General features: G+C 39.6%; 1 protein-coding gene across 1 annotated transcript in view; it reads left to right on the forward strand.

Annotated features, from left to right (window-relative positions):
- Positions 1-1701: 1701 nt before the first annotated feature.
- LCA5 (LCA5, lebercilin) overlaps positions 1702-17584 on the forward strand; it is a 36860-nt gene continuing 20977 nt past the window's right edge. The window contains exons 1-3 of the mRNA XM_023755192.1: positions 1702-1819; positions 2536-2560; positions 16478-16856. Of these exons, the coding sequence (XP_023610960.1) occupies positions 16667-16856 (190 nt within the window). The 5' untranslated portion in view covers positions 1702-1819; positions 2536-2560; positions 16478-16666. The remainder of the gene's footprint in view (positions 1820-2535; positions 2561-16477; positions 16857-17584) is intronic.

Genomic DNA, 17584 nt, shown 5'->3' on the forward strand with positions numbered 1-17584 from the left:
ATAGAGTGAAAAGATATTGAAAATGTGTTACATACAATTAGATACTGTTTTAGAGACTACAGACCTTTTAAATACTTTATGGCTTTCCAGCAACTCTATTAACCTGTAGGTAAAACACATTAAAGGTATTAAATTTGAAACCAGGAATTGAGTGGAGGCAGGTTTGAATCTTGGCCCTACCACTTACTACTTTAGTATCTTGTGGTAGATTCTTTAACCTCCCTGAATGTTTTCTCAGGTATAATAATAAGTAACTATCTGTCATGAGTGATGATGGAATGAGATTATACTGACTAGCACCTGTGAGTGAATAAATTAGTTTCATTCTCAACTGACCTTGAGTGTTAACAACCCCCATTTGACTCTGGAGCGATATATTTTTTCACCTAAATACAACATGTTTCTTGACTCTTTATAGCAACTTCTTTTAAAGTAACCCACTGAGGCATTTATTATTTCAGAGGGAGTCAATAACCAGTGGGCTATTTTTAGAAGAGCATTAGCAGATTTAAACAAACTGGGAAAAGTACCTCAGTGCCGTTTTAGGGATGACTCATTTATTTTTCACTAACAGATAGTTGCTATAGTCTACCGAAAATTACATTTAATTTTGGTATTATTTAGGTGGGTTAGTCTGAAAGTCGAAGTAAAATATATTGAAATAGTGCAAAGTTGAGAAAACGAGGTCAAACAAGAGACGGAATGACCATAGTCAAGGTCAGAAGACTGATTAGAACGCATTTATTTGCCTTGATAAATTAGATTCTCTGCAGATGGAGGCAAAACCCAGTTCTGGAGAAATTAACAATGGCAAGAAAGGGGAATACCGTGTTAAACCATCTTCTTGACAATCAGAAAGGCTTAACCTAACCTTCACCGAAGAGATGATTTTCGACCTCCTGCAATCAATCAATGCAGTTTAAATGCACTGTCATGTTTTAAAGGGAAAGATACGTCATGCAACAGCTCTGAACAGGTTATTGGCACGCACCACAGATGTTTCCTTTTACAAATTTGTGTGCAAATGTTTCGAATGTCCTCCCACCTCAAACCTGTTCCAAAACCTAAAAACCACTTTCAAGCCAAATTCCCATGATCTAGAGGCAAGAGTATTAATGCACTAACTCCGCATGCTCCTGAAAATCAGCAATTTCAGGGCTCAGACCAAGAAGTAACTAGCTAGCTACGTATTTGTTTCCAATGTCTTCCGAATTTAAAGCCAGTCGACTTCCGAAAGGGGTTCGAGACTCGTGTTAACGTTTCGGTTGCGCAGTCTCCAATTTCCACGATTCACGAACCCCGGGCCCGCCGCGCGCGGCAACCTGCTCCCCGAAGCCGAGGCCCAGGATGCTCGCCTCGGAGTCTCGCTCGGCTCAGTTTAAAGGGCCGCAGGCTCCCTACGCTGAGCAGAGGCGCGAAATACCTCCCCGCTCTCGGTCGCCGCTAAAGCCAGAGCGGTTCAACCAATGGCCGCCCTCTCCTGTACGCCTCGTCCCGCCTCCCAGCTCCACCGAAGCCAATAGAGTGGCCACCTGGCAGCAGAGACCAATGGAAAGCCTGGGCGAGCATCATTGGCTGCGGCCCTCCCGCAGTGGCGTCTGGGCCTCCGCCCCCGTTACCCTGGAGCCGAAGTCGCCACGCCGCCGCCACCCAGGAGCTGCCGGCCCCGCCCTCCTCCGGTGTTCAAACCTCCCGCACCCGCCGCCCTCCGAGCCCGCCCCGCAGCCTCCGCCGCTGCCGCAGGGGCCAGGAGCCCACTCTCCGGCGTCCCGACGCTGAGGCCCCGGCGGGGGTGGGTCCCCAGAGAGAAGGCAAGGAGGTGGGACGCCGCGAGGGGGGGCAGGGCGGGTGGAGGGGGGGCTTTGCGGTGGGCGCGGAGACCGGGAGGAGTTGCGGGTACCGGGTGGGACTGGCGTGTGCGGGAGCTAGCGGTTCAGCGTGAGAGTGGGAGCGTGCTGGTAGAGTTGTTAAAGCGGGAGGAGTGAGAGGATTAGGGGCGCCGGAGGATTTGGGGGCGCGGGGAGAAGGAAGTCCTGGGAAAATAAGTGAAATGCCCGGCGCTGGGAGAGCGCCTGGAGGAGGGGAGGCTGACCCACAGGTACGGGATGAGGAACACAGGAGGCGGGGCTGCAGAAGGGTGGTTTTATTTGTTGGGTTCTAGAAGAGACGGAAGGAATTGCAGGAAATGTCGAGAAGGGTTAGGCGTTGTTTTTAAGACCCTAGAGGCCTGTGGAGATTGAAGATGGGAAAGGAGGCTGTGAGGCTTTTGGGGACTCTGGGTTCCAATAAATAAGAGATTAAGACTATGGTCAGAGTGGGAAGGTTCTTAAAGAGTGTGTGTGTGTGGGGGGGTGGGGGGGGCGGGGATTTACACTTCTTTTAGGGATGGAATGAGAGGAGGAAAGAGGGTTGGCCAAAAAAAAAAGTGGGCCTTCTTGGCATAGGCATTTATGTTGGCAGGACCAAGGAGTGAGAGATGCTAAAGGTTAAATTATTTTATGTTTTAATGTTATGTATCTAACATTTTTTTTTCAGTTGCCACGCAAGAAAATACAAACAGGTGAAGTTAATATATTTTATCTAACCCCAAACATGTAACAAACATAAAAGAGGTTATTAGATATTTTATGTTCTTTTTTTATGTACTGAGTTTTCAGAATCCCATGTGTATTTTGCACTGACGGCATATCTCAGTTCTGACTAGTTACAGTTCAGGTGCTCAGGAGCCACTGTACTGGACAGCACAGTTGTAAACTATCTGCAGTTGAATTATATGCCGTGGTGTGTGTCAGGAAGGAAACCAGTGCCCAGTCTCACATGAGTCGGCCAACAGCAAGCCATCCCCCACCTGCAAGTACTCTCAGCGGGGCTACTGGCCTGTGGAGCTCCTTGCAGATACATGAGGCTCTGTGCTGTGGCTGCTGGTGGTGTGGCCTCCATCGTGCCCACAGTGCTCCCTCCCGGAGTTTCCACAATCCTCACCCTCCTGAGCTCACTACATGTATTGTGAAAAGGAACACGGGCCTGGGAAACGAGAACATTGGTAGAGACTGAAATCCCTCTGGCATGGCTGGAGAAAAGGCTTGCCCAGGTGCGATGAGTAATCCAGCAGATACCCCCAGAGTAGCCCGGAGGTGAAGCCGCATTTCTCCCTAGATGTGGTCAGGAGCGGCCTGATTACTGGAAGCCAGCAGCTGTATGCCTTTTACTTTTGCACATGCTGCTTCCTCTTACTGCAATAAGGTCGTCTTCCCTCACCAACTGCCTTCTTTTACCAACCTCATCTACCATCCCACCTCCCTAAAACATAAACCTACTACCCAAATCATACTTGTGCTTAATCTCTGCTAGTACCTAAAGACTCCATTGAGTCCTTACTGCCTCTGGAAACCTTTCCAAACTCCCTTCTGTCCTCTAATCTTAGTTTTGAGTTTTCTTAGTCCCCTTTACTTCCCTTTATCATTAGTACTTACACTCTTATGTTACCTTTCTCTTCTTGGCTGGGAGTTTATTAATGGTAGGGGATCACTTGTGTCTTTTTTTTGTATCCCCAGCTCCATCCTTAATTCAGTACCTGACAGTAGGTGTTCAGTAAATATTTCATGAATGAGTGAATATTCTGTAATGTTTTCATTTGATTGACTAAACTTTAGGAATATGTACTATAGTTAAGAGGCTTTAATTTGACCCATTGTTTCAATGAAGTTAAGATGCTTTAATTATTTAAGAGGCTAATTATGCCTTAAATTTTAAGTCTAGCATTTACTGTGATCTGACCAAGAGTCTAGGAGACCATATTTAAAATCTAAGCATAGTTTGATTTTAAAGCAAGAGTAGCGTCATGAAAATAAATGTAGAATAAGGAAATGCTTTAGGAATATTCTGGAACATAGGTAGAGGAATGTAAAAATTTACTTGGTGTTATTAATTTCTAATCATTTTTCTCCTTTGTGGGAGAGAAGCAATTGCAATTTTAATGCAGCAATATTGTTTTTATTTTTATCTTTGGTTATTTTTCTTTTGGGGGAGAGCGATCTCCTTATTTATGTTTTTCGCTCTTTATTTTTATTATACTCACCTCGTTGCCTGTTGTGTGAGCTCTTTTGCTGGCAGCAGAGGTAGCCAGGCAGCAATGTTTTATACAAAGAAGCTGAACACAGAGAAATGACAAGGAACAGTTACTTGATTTTATACAAGTTTTTTTTTTCCCTCTCGAAACTAAACTTTTCCCTTTTTTATTGTTGACTCCATTACAGATGTCCTTCATCTCCCCCATTCCTCCTTTGCCTCCCTTCACCCTGCCCCCTCACCTCCTAGGTCAGTGATGGTGAACCTTTTGAGCTCAGCGTATTAGCATTTTGAAAAACCCTAACCTAACTCTGGTGCTGTGTCACATGTAGAAATTTTTTGATATTTGCGACCATAGTAAAACAAAGACTTATATTTTTGATATTTATTTTATATATTTAAATGCCATTTAACAAAGAAAAATCAACCAAAAAAATGAGTTCGCGTGTCAGAGGTGTCACAGGTTCGCCATCACTGTCCTAGGCCTTCACCATTTCATTGTCTGAGTTATGCATATATGCATATACATTCTTTGGCTATTATAAATACACTACTATGAACATTGGGGTGTATATATTCTTTCTGATTGGCGTTTTAGGATATATACCCAGAAGTGGTATCATTGGATCAAAAAGCAGTTCCATTTTTAATTTTGGGGGCAAACTCCATAACAGTTTTCCACAGTGGCTGAACCAGTCTGCATTCCCACCAAATCAACAAACAATAAGTGCTGGAGAGGATGTGGAGAAGATGGGCATTTTGGACTCTGTAGATTTATATCCTGAGTCATTTGAAACTGTGTATAAAAGGAGGCATTCTGATACTGAAGGAGCTTAATTTTTTTATGACCTGTTTTGTATGACCTATACTATTTGGGACATTTTTTAGGAAGAAAGTTTGTTTTTGGATGAAAAATGCCAAGTGTTAGATTTAATGTTTCCTAGCATTATCATGATAGCACTCTTGGCCATTTTTAGAAAATAAACACATCTTAGGAATTTAAATTGGGTAAGACTTACAGTTTTTCAGGGGTTTTCGTTGTTGTTGTTGTTGCTGCTTTTGTCTAGTTACCCCTGTACAGATAGGGAAAACAGATGAACAACTGTTAACCAATTCATTCTTGGTCACAAAGAATTAGTTTAAATTAGTTTGAAAACTATACATGGAATATAAATCTTCAAAGTTTTATTAATCTAACTTGTAAGAAAAAAATAATTTTATTTAGTTAACATATTGTGACTAGTTTATATTAGTTAAATAGAAGTTATTTTTGTAACTATAAGTGAAATTTATTTTGTCTGAAGCCCTATTAGGTCATCTTAGTTATTTAAAATTAACTCAATAATAATATTCCAACTTTACTGTGGTAATGGTTCTGAGCAAAACTTTTTTATTTTCTAACTTTTCTCTTGGGAATTTTAGAGATTTAATGAAGCTTTATGGCAATTATTTGAAAGAGAGAAGATATAACATTTCCTTTAAAGCAGAAAGGCAAATTTTATACAATGAAATTAGTAATATTCTATTTGGAATAGCATTACAGAATAATCTTTTATTCCTCAAAAAAATTAGTAAATGGTGTTGTAGTTACCATAGTGAACTAGACAGAAAAGATTTCTATTCTCATGATTCTTATATTTAGTGGGAGAGACAATAAATGTAAGATTATTTTCAATAGTAACAGGGTCTATGAAGAAAAATAGTAATAAGATAGTGACTGGACTCACTCTAATAGAACAGTCATGGGGGCCATCGTTGAGAAGGTGGCATTTGGGCTGTGAACAGGATAAAGAGAAGGACCCATCTTTGTGAAGTTCTAGGTAAATAAAGGATGCAGCAGCTACAAAGTCTGTGAGTTGGCATAAGCTTGGCATCTTTGAGGCACACAAGGAGGCCGCTTGACTGAAAAAGCTGATTGGGGGAAGAGTTGCATGAGGCAAGAATGAAGAAGTAGGCAGCAAGGTCTAGACCTTATAGGAATTTTCAAGTTCTATTAAGGAATATTTCAGGTTCGATTTAATGACTGTAGGAAGCCATTAAAGCAGGGGTCCTCAGACTACGGCCCGCGGGCCACATGCAAATACAAATATTGTATTTGTTCCCGTTTTGTTTTTTTACTTCAAAATAAGATATGTGCAGTGTGCATAGGAATTTGTTCATAGTTTTTTTTAAAATTATAGTCCGGCCCTCCAACGGTCTGAGGGACAGTGAACTGGCCCCCTGTTTAAAAAGTTTGAGGACCCCTGCATTAAAGGGTATTAAACAGGAGAGCATTGCCAGTTGATAATTGTATCAAATGGTGTTTTTCTAACTGGGGAAGCAAAGATGAAAGCAGACTATCAATTAGGAGATTGTTGCAGAAGTTCAAGTGAGAAAAAGATGGTGGCTTGGACTAAGTTAGTAGCATGGAGACGGTATGAAATAATCAAATTTGGAATATATTTGGAGATAAAAACCACCTGGTTTTACAAATAGTTTGGATGTGGAATATGAACTTAAGAAGGAATCCAGAATGATCATTAAATTTTCAACACAAGTAATTTAGTAAGTGAGGGTGCCATTTAATAAGATCAGAAAAGCAGGAAAGAGTGGTGGTAGAAGGGATGTGGATCATAATTTTGGCTTTGGGCATGTAAGTGTGAAGTGACTTTTAGATGGAGTTGTCAGTTGGAAGGAGGATATATGAATCTGAAAGTCGGGATAAAAGAAGTCTAGATGACATTACCTAAGGGGAGAGTATAGATAAAAAGTACCAATATGTCATGCCTTGTGCATTTCAACATTTAGAGATCAGGAATAGGAGGCAGATTTCACAAGGGGATTGAGAGCAGACAGCCAGTGACATAGTAAGAAAACCAGGGAAGCAGATGGCTATGGAAACTAAGCAAGAAAATAGTGTTTTAGGAAGGGAGGAATGATTAGTTGTGTCAAATGCTGTGAGGTCAGGGTCGAATAGGACAGAAAATTGGCTATTGGATTTAGCCAAGATGAAAGTCATGGTCTATTTTAACAAAAGGTATTTCAGTGGGGATGAAAACCTGACTAGTAGGGATTCAGAAGAAAATGGTTGGAAAAGAAGTAGAGATATTCTAGATTATAGATTATTCTTAAAAATTTAATTGGAAACTGGAGTTGAGAAATTGGGTTGTAAATGCAGTAGGACATGGAGTCAAGTGACAGCTTTATTAGAGCCTCTTTGTTGGCAGAAAGGATCCTGTAGAGAGGACACAATTGCAGGAGCACAATTTTTGAGATGGTGAGGTGGTGTGGGGAAGAAGACTCATGAGAGGTTTAGCTCTAAAAAGGAGCAGAAATGCTTCTTCAGTTTTAGCAAGGAGAGGACTACATTATGGGATAGTTGCAGATGGAGGTGGCTTCACAGGTGAGGTAATTCTCATATGATTGTTGATAGTGAAATATTGAATAGGTCACACCCAATTAAGATTCAGAAAACTTGTAGTCCATTTCAAGTTTTACTAACTTGGTTCTGAGATCTTAGATAAACTGTGATCTTGGGTAAGTCACTTTGTCTGTGGGCCTTAATTTCCTTAATCTATATAAAGAAAGGGATGATGCCCCAGAGTTCACCTGCGCTAAATTGTTATGTAATCTTATTAAGCTATTGTACTTTGTGTTTATAAGTTTATAAGAAACAGTAGTAGTTATTCTAATAGTTACATTATCTCATCTTTGTCTTTCTTTCAGTCTAATATTTCATGTCTTTTTTTTTTAACTTGTTAACTTGTGTTTGCCTATTTGCTTGTTTAAACTGTTTTTTTTCTGACAGCACTGTCAGCCATACAACGATGTTTTTTATAAGGACTAAGGACAACATTTTTAAAAGTGACTTTTCAAAAGTGCCTAAGTTTCTATTCTCTAGGAAGGCTTTGATCTTTGGGTTGCTATCTTTTCTAAGGAATACTACTTGTTTGTTGTCATGAAGAATTGTTCTCCATCACTGCGTCTAGTCCATCCTTTTTTTCTAGACAATTTTTATTTTTATTAAATCTTTATTGTTGAAAGTATTATATATATCCACTTTTTTCTCCTATTGACCCCTTCTAGCCTGCCCTTGCCCCCCACCCCAGGCCTAGACAATTTTTAAATGTGTAAATATTTTCTTTCATGACTGCAGGCCAGTTTACACATTTTTAAAATATTAGTGTTTAATGGAATTGCTGATTTCATATCCAATAACTAATTATAATAAATAATTAGATGGATTGCCACACACTAAAAACACTACAAAGTTAAATCTAAATTTGTTTGCTTACTTTCAAAAAATATTTTTTACTAAGAAATATTTCAAACATACAGAAGTAGATATGTTACAGTAGTGAAGCCATGTGTCTCTGTCACCTAGTTTACATATCTATTAACTCACTAGTGGCCCAGTGCACAAAATTCATGCACATTACAAGGGAATTAGAGGAAATATTGTAATATTGCTATTAGAAAATCAATAAAATGTATGTGAAAATCTTCCACCTGTCAGAGTCTGGGCACACCGTGGAACCCAGAGTCAAGTCCCTGCCCACACGTGCCTTAAAATCCCACAAGACCCAGACCTGGCTGGCCCCACCCTCATTGGGCGAGATCCAGACCTGGCCAGCCCCATGCCTGTCAAGCCCCGCCAGGTGTGTGTGGGGGGGTGCAGCCTCAGGTCCCCTGGCCCAGTGCCGTGCTGGGGGTGCAGCCTCAGGTCCCCCAGCCTGGCGCCAGGCGGGGGACACAGCCTCAGGTCCCACAGTGCATGCCGGGTGGGGGGCACAAACTAAGGTCCCCCGGCCTGGTGCCGTGGCGGGGGGGTGCAGCCTCAGGTCCCCCACCAGCCCAGCACCGGGGTGGGGGGTGCAGCCTGAGGTCCCCCAGCCCGGTGCTGGGGCGAGGGGGCGTGGCCTGAGGTACCCCATCAAGCCCTGCCAGGCACGGGCTGCAGCCTCAAGGTCCCCCTCCCCAGCGCCATGCAGCCTCAGGTCCCTGCTGATCGCTCATTACTGCTCATTACAGAGTCTGCCTCCGCTGTGGGCACAGCCATCTTGTGATGGTGTGAGGGTTATTTTGCATATTTCCTCTATATTAGATAGGATAGCCAATCTTATTTCAACCCTACCTTTACCTACTTCCCCCTAGGTTATTTTGAAACAAACCTCTGACATTATATAATTTTATCTGTAAATATCTCAATATAAATTCTCTAAAAGATAAGGATTCTTTTTTGTTTTGTTTTTTTTTGTTAATCCTCACTGAGGATAATTTTCCATTGATTTTTAGAGAGAGTGGAAGGGAGGGGGAGAGACAGAGAGAAATATCGATGTGTGGTTGCCTCCTCCACAGGCCCCAGGGATTGAGCCTGCAACCGAGGTACACGCACTTGAATAGAATCAAACCCAGGACCCTTCAGTCCACAGGCCAACACACTATCCACTGAGCTAAACCAGCTAGGGCAGATAGGGATTCTTTTAAAAATTAAACATAATATCATTATCTCTCCTAAAGCAATAGTAGTTCCTTAACATCATTAAATGTCCATTCATTGTTTAAATTTTCTCTATTATCTTATAATTTTATTTTCTTTATAGCTTGTTTGCATATAATTTGTTTCTGAAAATTATAATTTCCATGTTTAACTCTCTATTGAAGTAAGGTTCATAGGTTATAAGTGCCTGTTCCCTTTCTTAATATATAGATAACCCTCTCCATCTCTTCTTTTTCTGCTTGCATTAAAGAAACTGGTTTTTCCTAATAGAATTTGCCACAGTCTGGATTTTGTTACCTTGTATTTTCTGTAAAATGTCATTTACATTTAGAAATTTTATCAGAATCAGATTTAGTTTTTCCTTGTAGGGAAGCAGATTAGTTAAGAGGTCTCATTATGTCCTACCTGGAGGCACACAGTGTCTATTATTTCTATTCTGTGGTGTTAGCAGCCATTAGTGATCATTATTTCATTAGTGGGTACAAAAATGACAATATTTTAATTTTGTCATTCTAGTATTTTTTTTCATTTGTTAGGATAATTCTGTAAAGAAATACTTCCCATTAAAGCTATTACTATTTTGAGATACAACTTGTAACAAAATAGGCAAGATATATGTTTGATTTTTTTTTCTCTTTATTGTATCAATTGTCAGGTGAATAAGTTGGTTCCCTAGCATCTTCCAAGGCTAATTAGTTTTTTTTAAGTATTATATGACCTCATGGATTTAAATATATCTGATATATTTTAATCCTTTGCTGATATAATTCTTATTGATGGTGAAATCGTTTCATTTTTTGCTATTATGAGCTTCTTCAAGTTGGCTCTTGAGCCCTTTTGTCACTCCATCTAGTGTCTGATAGTTTCCTTGCTTTCTAGTATAACCACATTTTTAGATTTGTAGGTTCATCTTATATGTTTCTTCCCTCAAATGTAGAATAAGATATTTTACTAGGAGCACTTGTTTCTTTTAAAGGGAAATAGTATTTAAACACTACATCTGGGTGCTAGGAATGTTCTTTGCAATTCGTTTGTTCCTTATTTTAGGATTTTGTCAATGGACAGAGCTAGGAGATAGTTTTTCTTAATATAAAATCCATCATAATCCATACTTACACTTCTAATTCAAATTTGGACTACAGAGTTTTTAAAATCCCTTATTATTTTATTATTTTATATTTGTTTCTGCCTATGTTAAAAATCTAATTTCTGAAAATTATAATTTCCACGTTTAAGTCTATAAAAGTTATAGACAATGAAATATAGCTCCTATCCCTAAACTCTTCTTTCTCTCTTCTCCTAAAGCTGTTTGTTTAATCAGCTAACCAGCGGTAAATGTGGCTTTTTAGTTTTTAATTAATTGATATTTAACTAAATTAAAAATTAGTTCCTCAGTCTCACTTGCCACATTTTATGTGTTCAATAGTTATTTGTGGCCAGCTGCTGTATTAGACAGCATAGATTACAGAACATTTCCATTCTTGCTGAGAGTTCTGTTGGATAGCCCTGCTCTAGAGACCCCTCCCTTTTTAAAATTAGGTGTTTATTTTATTCTTGTGTTGTTAAAAATACAAATGACAAATGCTGGCAAGGATGTGGAGAAAAAGGAACTCTTGTGCACTGCTAGTGGGAATGCAGACTGGTGCAGCCACTGTGGAGAACAGTATGGAGTTTCCTCAGAAAGTTAAAAATGGAACTCCCATTTGACCCAGTGATCCCATTTCTAGGAATCTATCTCAAGAAACTAGAAATACCAATCAGAAAGGATATATGCACCCCTATGTTCATAGCAGCACAATTCACCATAGCTCAGATTTGGAAACAGCCTAAGTGCCCATCAGCAGATGAATGGATTAAAAAACTGGTACATCTACACAATGGAATACTACGCTGCAGTAAAAAAGAAAAAATCCTTACCATTTGCAAAGCATGGATGGCACTGGAGAGCATTATGCTAAGTGAAATAAGTCAGTCAGAGAAAGATAAATATCACATGATCTCACTCATTTGTGAAATATAACGAACAACATAAACTGATGAACAAAAACAGATCCAGAGACAGAGAAGCATCAATCAGACCATCAAACCTCAGAGGGAAAGTAGGGGAGGGTGGGGGTTTGGGGGAGAGATCAACCAAAGGACTTGTATGCATGCATATAAGCCTAACCAATGGACACAGACACCAGGGGGTTGAGGGCATGAGTAGGGGTGGGGGGCATTGGGGGATGAGGACACATATGTAATACCTTAATAAAGAAAAAACTGTTGAATTAGCAAATAGATGAATGTAAGAGTAATTTGATTATTTTAAAAAATAAAATAATATATAAGAAGTTATATCCTATATAACAAAACGGTAATATGCAAATTGACCATCATGCCCTTGCACAAGATTGCTGCACCCATGTGGTCAGAGATGGCCACCACAAGATGGCCAGCAGGGGAGGGCAGTTAGGGATGACCAGGTCTGCAGGGGAGGGAGGGCAGTTTGGGGAGACCAGGCCTGCAGGGGAGGGCAGTTGGGGGGGACTGGGCCTGCAGGGGAGGGCAGTTGGGTGCAACCGGGCCGGCAGGGGAGGGCAGTTAGGCGTCAATCAGGCTGGCAGGGGTGTGGTTACGGGTGATCAGGCAGGCAGACAGGCGAGTGGTTGGGAGTCAGCAGTCCCGGATTGTGAGAGGAATGTCCGACTGCAGGTTTAGGCCTGGTCCCTGGGATCGGGCCTAAACCAATAGTTGGACATCCCCCGAAGGGTCCTAGATTGGAGAGGGTGCAGGCTGGGCTGAGCGACGCACCCCCCCCCCCACCAGGCCTCGTGTATGTTTGTGTGTGTGTGCACGCGCACACACACACACACACACACACACTCTCTGAGTGGCCAGATTATTATGAGCACCTGACGTTTGTAGGCAATTTAGCTACTGAAGTAGCTAAAGTTGCTAGAGGGCCAGACCATTATAAATGGGGAAGCAGGTTGTTTACCACGACAGTAGAAATTATTTTTTTCTGAAGATACGGGTAAACAACTCGATTTAGCAGCTTTTGAACGTGGGATATATATATACACACGCACACTGAGTGGCCAGATTATTATGACCACCTGATGTTTGTAGGCAAATAAGCCATACACTGCATCGTATGGAATATGGAAGGTGAAGGCCTATTTGAACACTTTTGCTGTCTGCAGTTACCAAGATAAAATGTCTCCAATTCGCACTGGAACACAAGGATTGGACAGTCGAGCATTGGAAAAAGTCATGTGGTCCGATGAATCACATTTCCAGTTGCATCATGCAGATGGCAGAGTGAGAATTTGGCGGAAACAGCATGAAAGCATGCACCCCACATGCATGAGTACAACCCTTCAAGCTGGTAGGGGCAGTGTTATGGTTTGGGGCATGTTTTCCTGGCATGATTTGGGCCCTTTAATTCGTGTGGAAAAACGCCTGAATAGCACAACATACCTAAGTATCGTTGCTGATCAAGTTCATCCTATCATGTTGATGACGTATCCCAATGGAGATGGCTTCTTTCAACAAGGCAATGCGCCATGCCATGGTGCTCGTATTGTGCAGGAGTGGTTTCAAGAACATGAGGGAGACTTTACCTTGCTTAGGTGGCCCCCACAATCACCAGATCTCAATCCAATTGAGCATTTGTGGGACGAAGTTAAAAGAGCCATCAGGCAGCTGGTTCCACAACCACCAAATCTCACAGAACTGGACAGTGCTATTCATCAGGCATGGTGTCAGATTCCTCGCATCACCTTTCAACATCTCGTGGAGTCAGTGCCAAGAAGAATCGCCACAGTATTGAAGGCAAAAGGTGGCCCAACGAAATATGGATGGGGTGGTCATAATAATCTGGCCACTCATAATAATATATATCCCATGTTCAAAGGCTGTTAAATTGCATTATTTACCCATATCTTCAGAAAAAAATCCCTTCTACTGACATGGTAAACAACCTGCTTCCCTATTTATAATGGTCTGGCCCTCTAGCAACTTCAGTGTGAAATTATAGCTAATTTGCCTACAAAGGTCAGGTGGTCATAATAATCTATATATATTGGAAAATGGTAATATATTTTACATGCTTTTCTCCATATTCTTTTTCTTAGTATGTCCTGTCACTCCAGATTGCAGAGAATATACAAAGATAATCCTCATTCCTTAAATAGCTTCATAATACTGTACTTTGTGTGGATGGTTAAATATATGTAGCCAATTCCTTATTGATGGTCATTTTGATTGTTTTAGGCCTTAACCACTGCAGTAGTGCTGCAATGAATAGTTGTAGTGCTGTCTAATGTATGTCTTTTTTCACATATTATTAGAACCACTATATTTTAACACTAATTTCCTCAGAGGGATTTTTGTTTCTTCTAATTATTAAAAAACTAGTAGCCCAGCACATGAATCCATATGCCAGTAGCTTGCTGCCACCCTCCTGTAGCTCCCCTCGGCCCTCCCTCCCCATGTCTCCCTCCCTCATAGCTTGCTGCCCTTCCCCCTCCTCTAGCTCTCCACTGCCCGCTTGTAGCTCGCTGCCCCACCCTCCTGCTGACCCGTGATCCGGTCATTATGTGGTCGGTCATTATGTAATGACCATTTGCATATTACATCTTTATTATATAGAATATACTAATTATAAAAGAATCTAATTTCATTTTATTAAAAAATAAAAATATATTAAGAGAGAGGTAAAATCATCTGAAATTCATGTTGCCCAGACAGACAATATTTTGGTGTATATGTGTACCCTTTGCTTTGAAAATATTTTTCAGTTCCTGAGTTCAGATCGAATACTATTTATTCATTGAATATGTTGAGATCCTATTGTATATACCTGTTTAAGTTTTTCTTTGCCATAATAGTATAAACATTTTGCTTGTTAACACAAACTTTTTGTAAACATTTCTAACAGCTGCATGATATTATGCTGTATTGATTTTTACAGTATTGTTCTTTTTAAAATTTTATTTCTCATCACCATTTAGCCACTCTATGCACTCTTCTACCTCTACCCACCCTTCTTCCTCCACCCTGCACCATCACTACACTGTTGTCCATGTCCATGAGTTCTCTCTCTCTCTTTTTTTCCCCTCAATCTCACTACCCCCTTCAACCCCACTCAGAGCTGTCTGCCTGGTCTCTATCTATATAAGTCTGTCTGTTTTGCTTGGTAGTTAAGTTTGTTCATTAAATTCCACAACGAGTGAAACCGTATGATACTTGTCTTTTTCTGACTGGCTTATTTCACTTAGCATAATATTCTCCAGGTCCATCCATGCTGTCACCAAGGATAAAATTTTCTTCCTTTTTATGGCAGGGTAGTATTCCATTGTGTAAATGTACCACAGCTTTTTTATGCACTCATCTACTGATGGATCTACTGGGCTCTTCTAGATCTTAGCTATTTTAAATACACTGCAGTGAACTTAGGGGTACACATGTTCTTTGGAATTAGTGTTTCAGGTTTCTTTGGCTTAATTCCCAAAAGTGGAATTGCTGGGTCATAAGGTAGTTCCATTTTAATTTTTTTGAGTTAACTCCACAGTGGCTACACCAATCTGCATTCCCACCAACAGTGAACAAGAGTTACCTCATCTCCACATCTTCACGAGTACTTGTTGTTTGTTGATTCATTGATGATAGCCATTCTGACATGTGTGTACAATATTGTTCTTAATTATAGTACAGTGGTTAGACATTTAAGTTGTTTCCTTTTTTTTTTTTAAATCCCGACCCAAGTATATATTTTTATTGATTTGAAAGAAGAATGGGGGAGAGAGAGAAACATCAAACCCTCAACCTTTTGGTACACACGTGAAATGCTCCAACCAACTGAAAAGCCCTGCCAGGGGCGCCCCCACCCCATTTTTAATGTATTTCATTAAACATTTCACATAATCCCTGACGGGTTTGGCTCAGTGGATAGAGCATCAGCCTGCGGACTCAAGGGTCCCAGGTTCGATTCCGGCCAAGGGCATGTACCTTGGTTGCAGGCACATCCCCAGTGGGGAGTGTGCAGGAGTCAGCTGATCGATGTTTCTAACTCTCTATCCCTCTCCCTTCTTCTCTGTGAAAAATCAATAAAATATACTTTAAAAAAAAATAAACATTTCACGTAACTTTTCCCCTATTTTTAGGGTTATTGGTATCTGGGAATAAAATTATTGGATCTAAGGTTAAAAGCATAATTAAAGTTTTATCTTGCCAAAATTTTCCAAAAAATTCTGTGGATTTTGATAGCAGCATGAAGTGTTGTTTTGAAAAATCTTTGATAATTTGATAGGTTTAAAAAGGTATTTGAGGTGGAAATTTTTATGTGCCTATCATTTGTATTGCCTGATATGGGTCTTAACATGTTTTTGCCCATTTAACTTTTGGGCTCCTATTTTTCTAATAAGGTGGTATGAGTATTTTCTTACGTGTTAATAATGGTAACCATTTTTCTGTCATGTTGCAAATGTTTTTCAAGTGTTTTAATTTGATTAACATTTACATACTTCAGTTTTACATTTTTATGTAGTCAATTTTAGATATTTTTCCTGGTTCTTATTAGTAGGCTTGTTCTTTACTACCCCTCCAAAGAAAACAACTGGTTATTTGATCATTATTCACCTCATAAAAATCAGCATTTGCATTTAGTACAAATCTTAATATTCAAGGGGGTCAAATACAATTAATATTTGTCCAGAAGCAATTATATGTCAGGCATTTTACATGTTCTCTATCATGAGTATGACAGTTTGTCTTTTCTTCAAATACTGTAAATATCTATGTGTGAAAATATAGATGATTCTATTATAGCCTCTTGAAAATTGTAAGTAGTATATTATTTTGCTTTTAGTATCTATCATGATAATTAACTATAAAAATGTATTTCACAAAATATAATGAGTTTTCCTCCCCCTTCCTTAATTGTAGGGGAAAAAGTGTTTCTTCTGGTTGCTAATGTGAATTGTGGACTACAGATACATAGAGAAAGCAGATTGCACAGACGTGAATATTTTCACCAGGATCTAAAGACTAAATAATTTCTCTTCAGGCTTGTCATGGATTTTTCTGGACAAAGGGATCTGTGAAATTATGTGAATAGAGACTTTTTTCAAAATCATGGGGGAAAGAGAAAGTCCAGACACTGACCAAGAAAATAAGGCAGATAAACACCATTACTATTATTGTTCATCTTATGTTGAAACTACACCACAGTCTTCTGGCCGGTCATCGCTGGTCAATCCCTCCTCACATAGTAAGAAAAAAAATTCTAAAAGACAGTTTTCGGATAGCGAAGTCCATCACCACGGTAAGCATTTTGTAAGAGAGTCCAGTAGACCTAGAAGACTCATTTTAAGGACTTAAGGAAAGCTTGCATGAATAAAACTCTTCTATTAATATGTTTATTAATATATGCATGGAAATGGGCTGTTTACAGTTTGAATAGATTATATTTTTGTAAATTTATATAAATGTTGCTTATGGCACTGTATTAGCTTTTGTTATATTCAAAGTCATAATATATACAGAAGAAAGAACCATAATTAAGGCTCTTCATTTTGTTTTCTTCCTAAATAAATGCTTATTTTGGAGTTTTAGAGGTACTATAAAGGCAAAAAAAAAATCAAAATTTTTGTACTTTTGTCTTCAGTTTTAAGAAGTTGTGAAAAGCATCGATATAAAGTGGTTAAGAGGCATTTTAGATTTGAGTAAAATTACTTCCCCTGGGTAATATAGTGCTACTGCAAAAGTTCAGACTTGAGATCACCATTCAGTTTTCTATTAAACTGTGTTATAATGGAAACAAGATTAATAATTATAAATAAGTTTTCTTATTAAAGTGTTACTAGTCTGGAACTAGTATTAATACACATTTGACTAGATAATATTGTAGAAACTCTTCATTTTAATAAATCCCTGGTCAAGAAAACCCCAATGTATACTTAGTAACAAAATGTGTAAGGACTACAAGTATGCCATAAAAATGAGCTAAGTGAGGTGGTTATAGTCTGTGCTAATAAATGCAGCACAGATGTA

This window comes from Myotis lucifugus, unplaced genomic scaffold, assembly GCF_000147115.1.
Source record: "Myotis lucifugus unplaced genomic scaffold, Myoluc2.0 scaffold_71, whole genome shotgun sequence".
NCBI lineage: Eukaryota > Metazoa > Chordata > Mammalia > Chiroptera > Vespertilionidae > Myotis > Myotis lucifugus.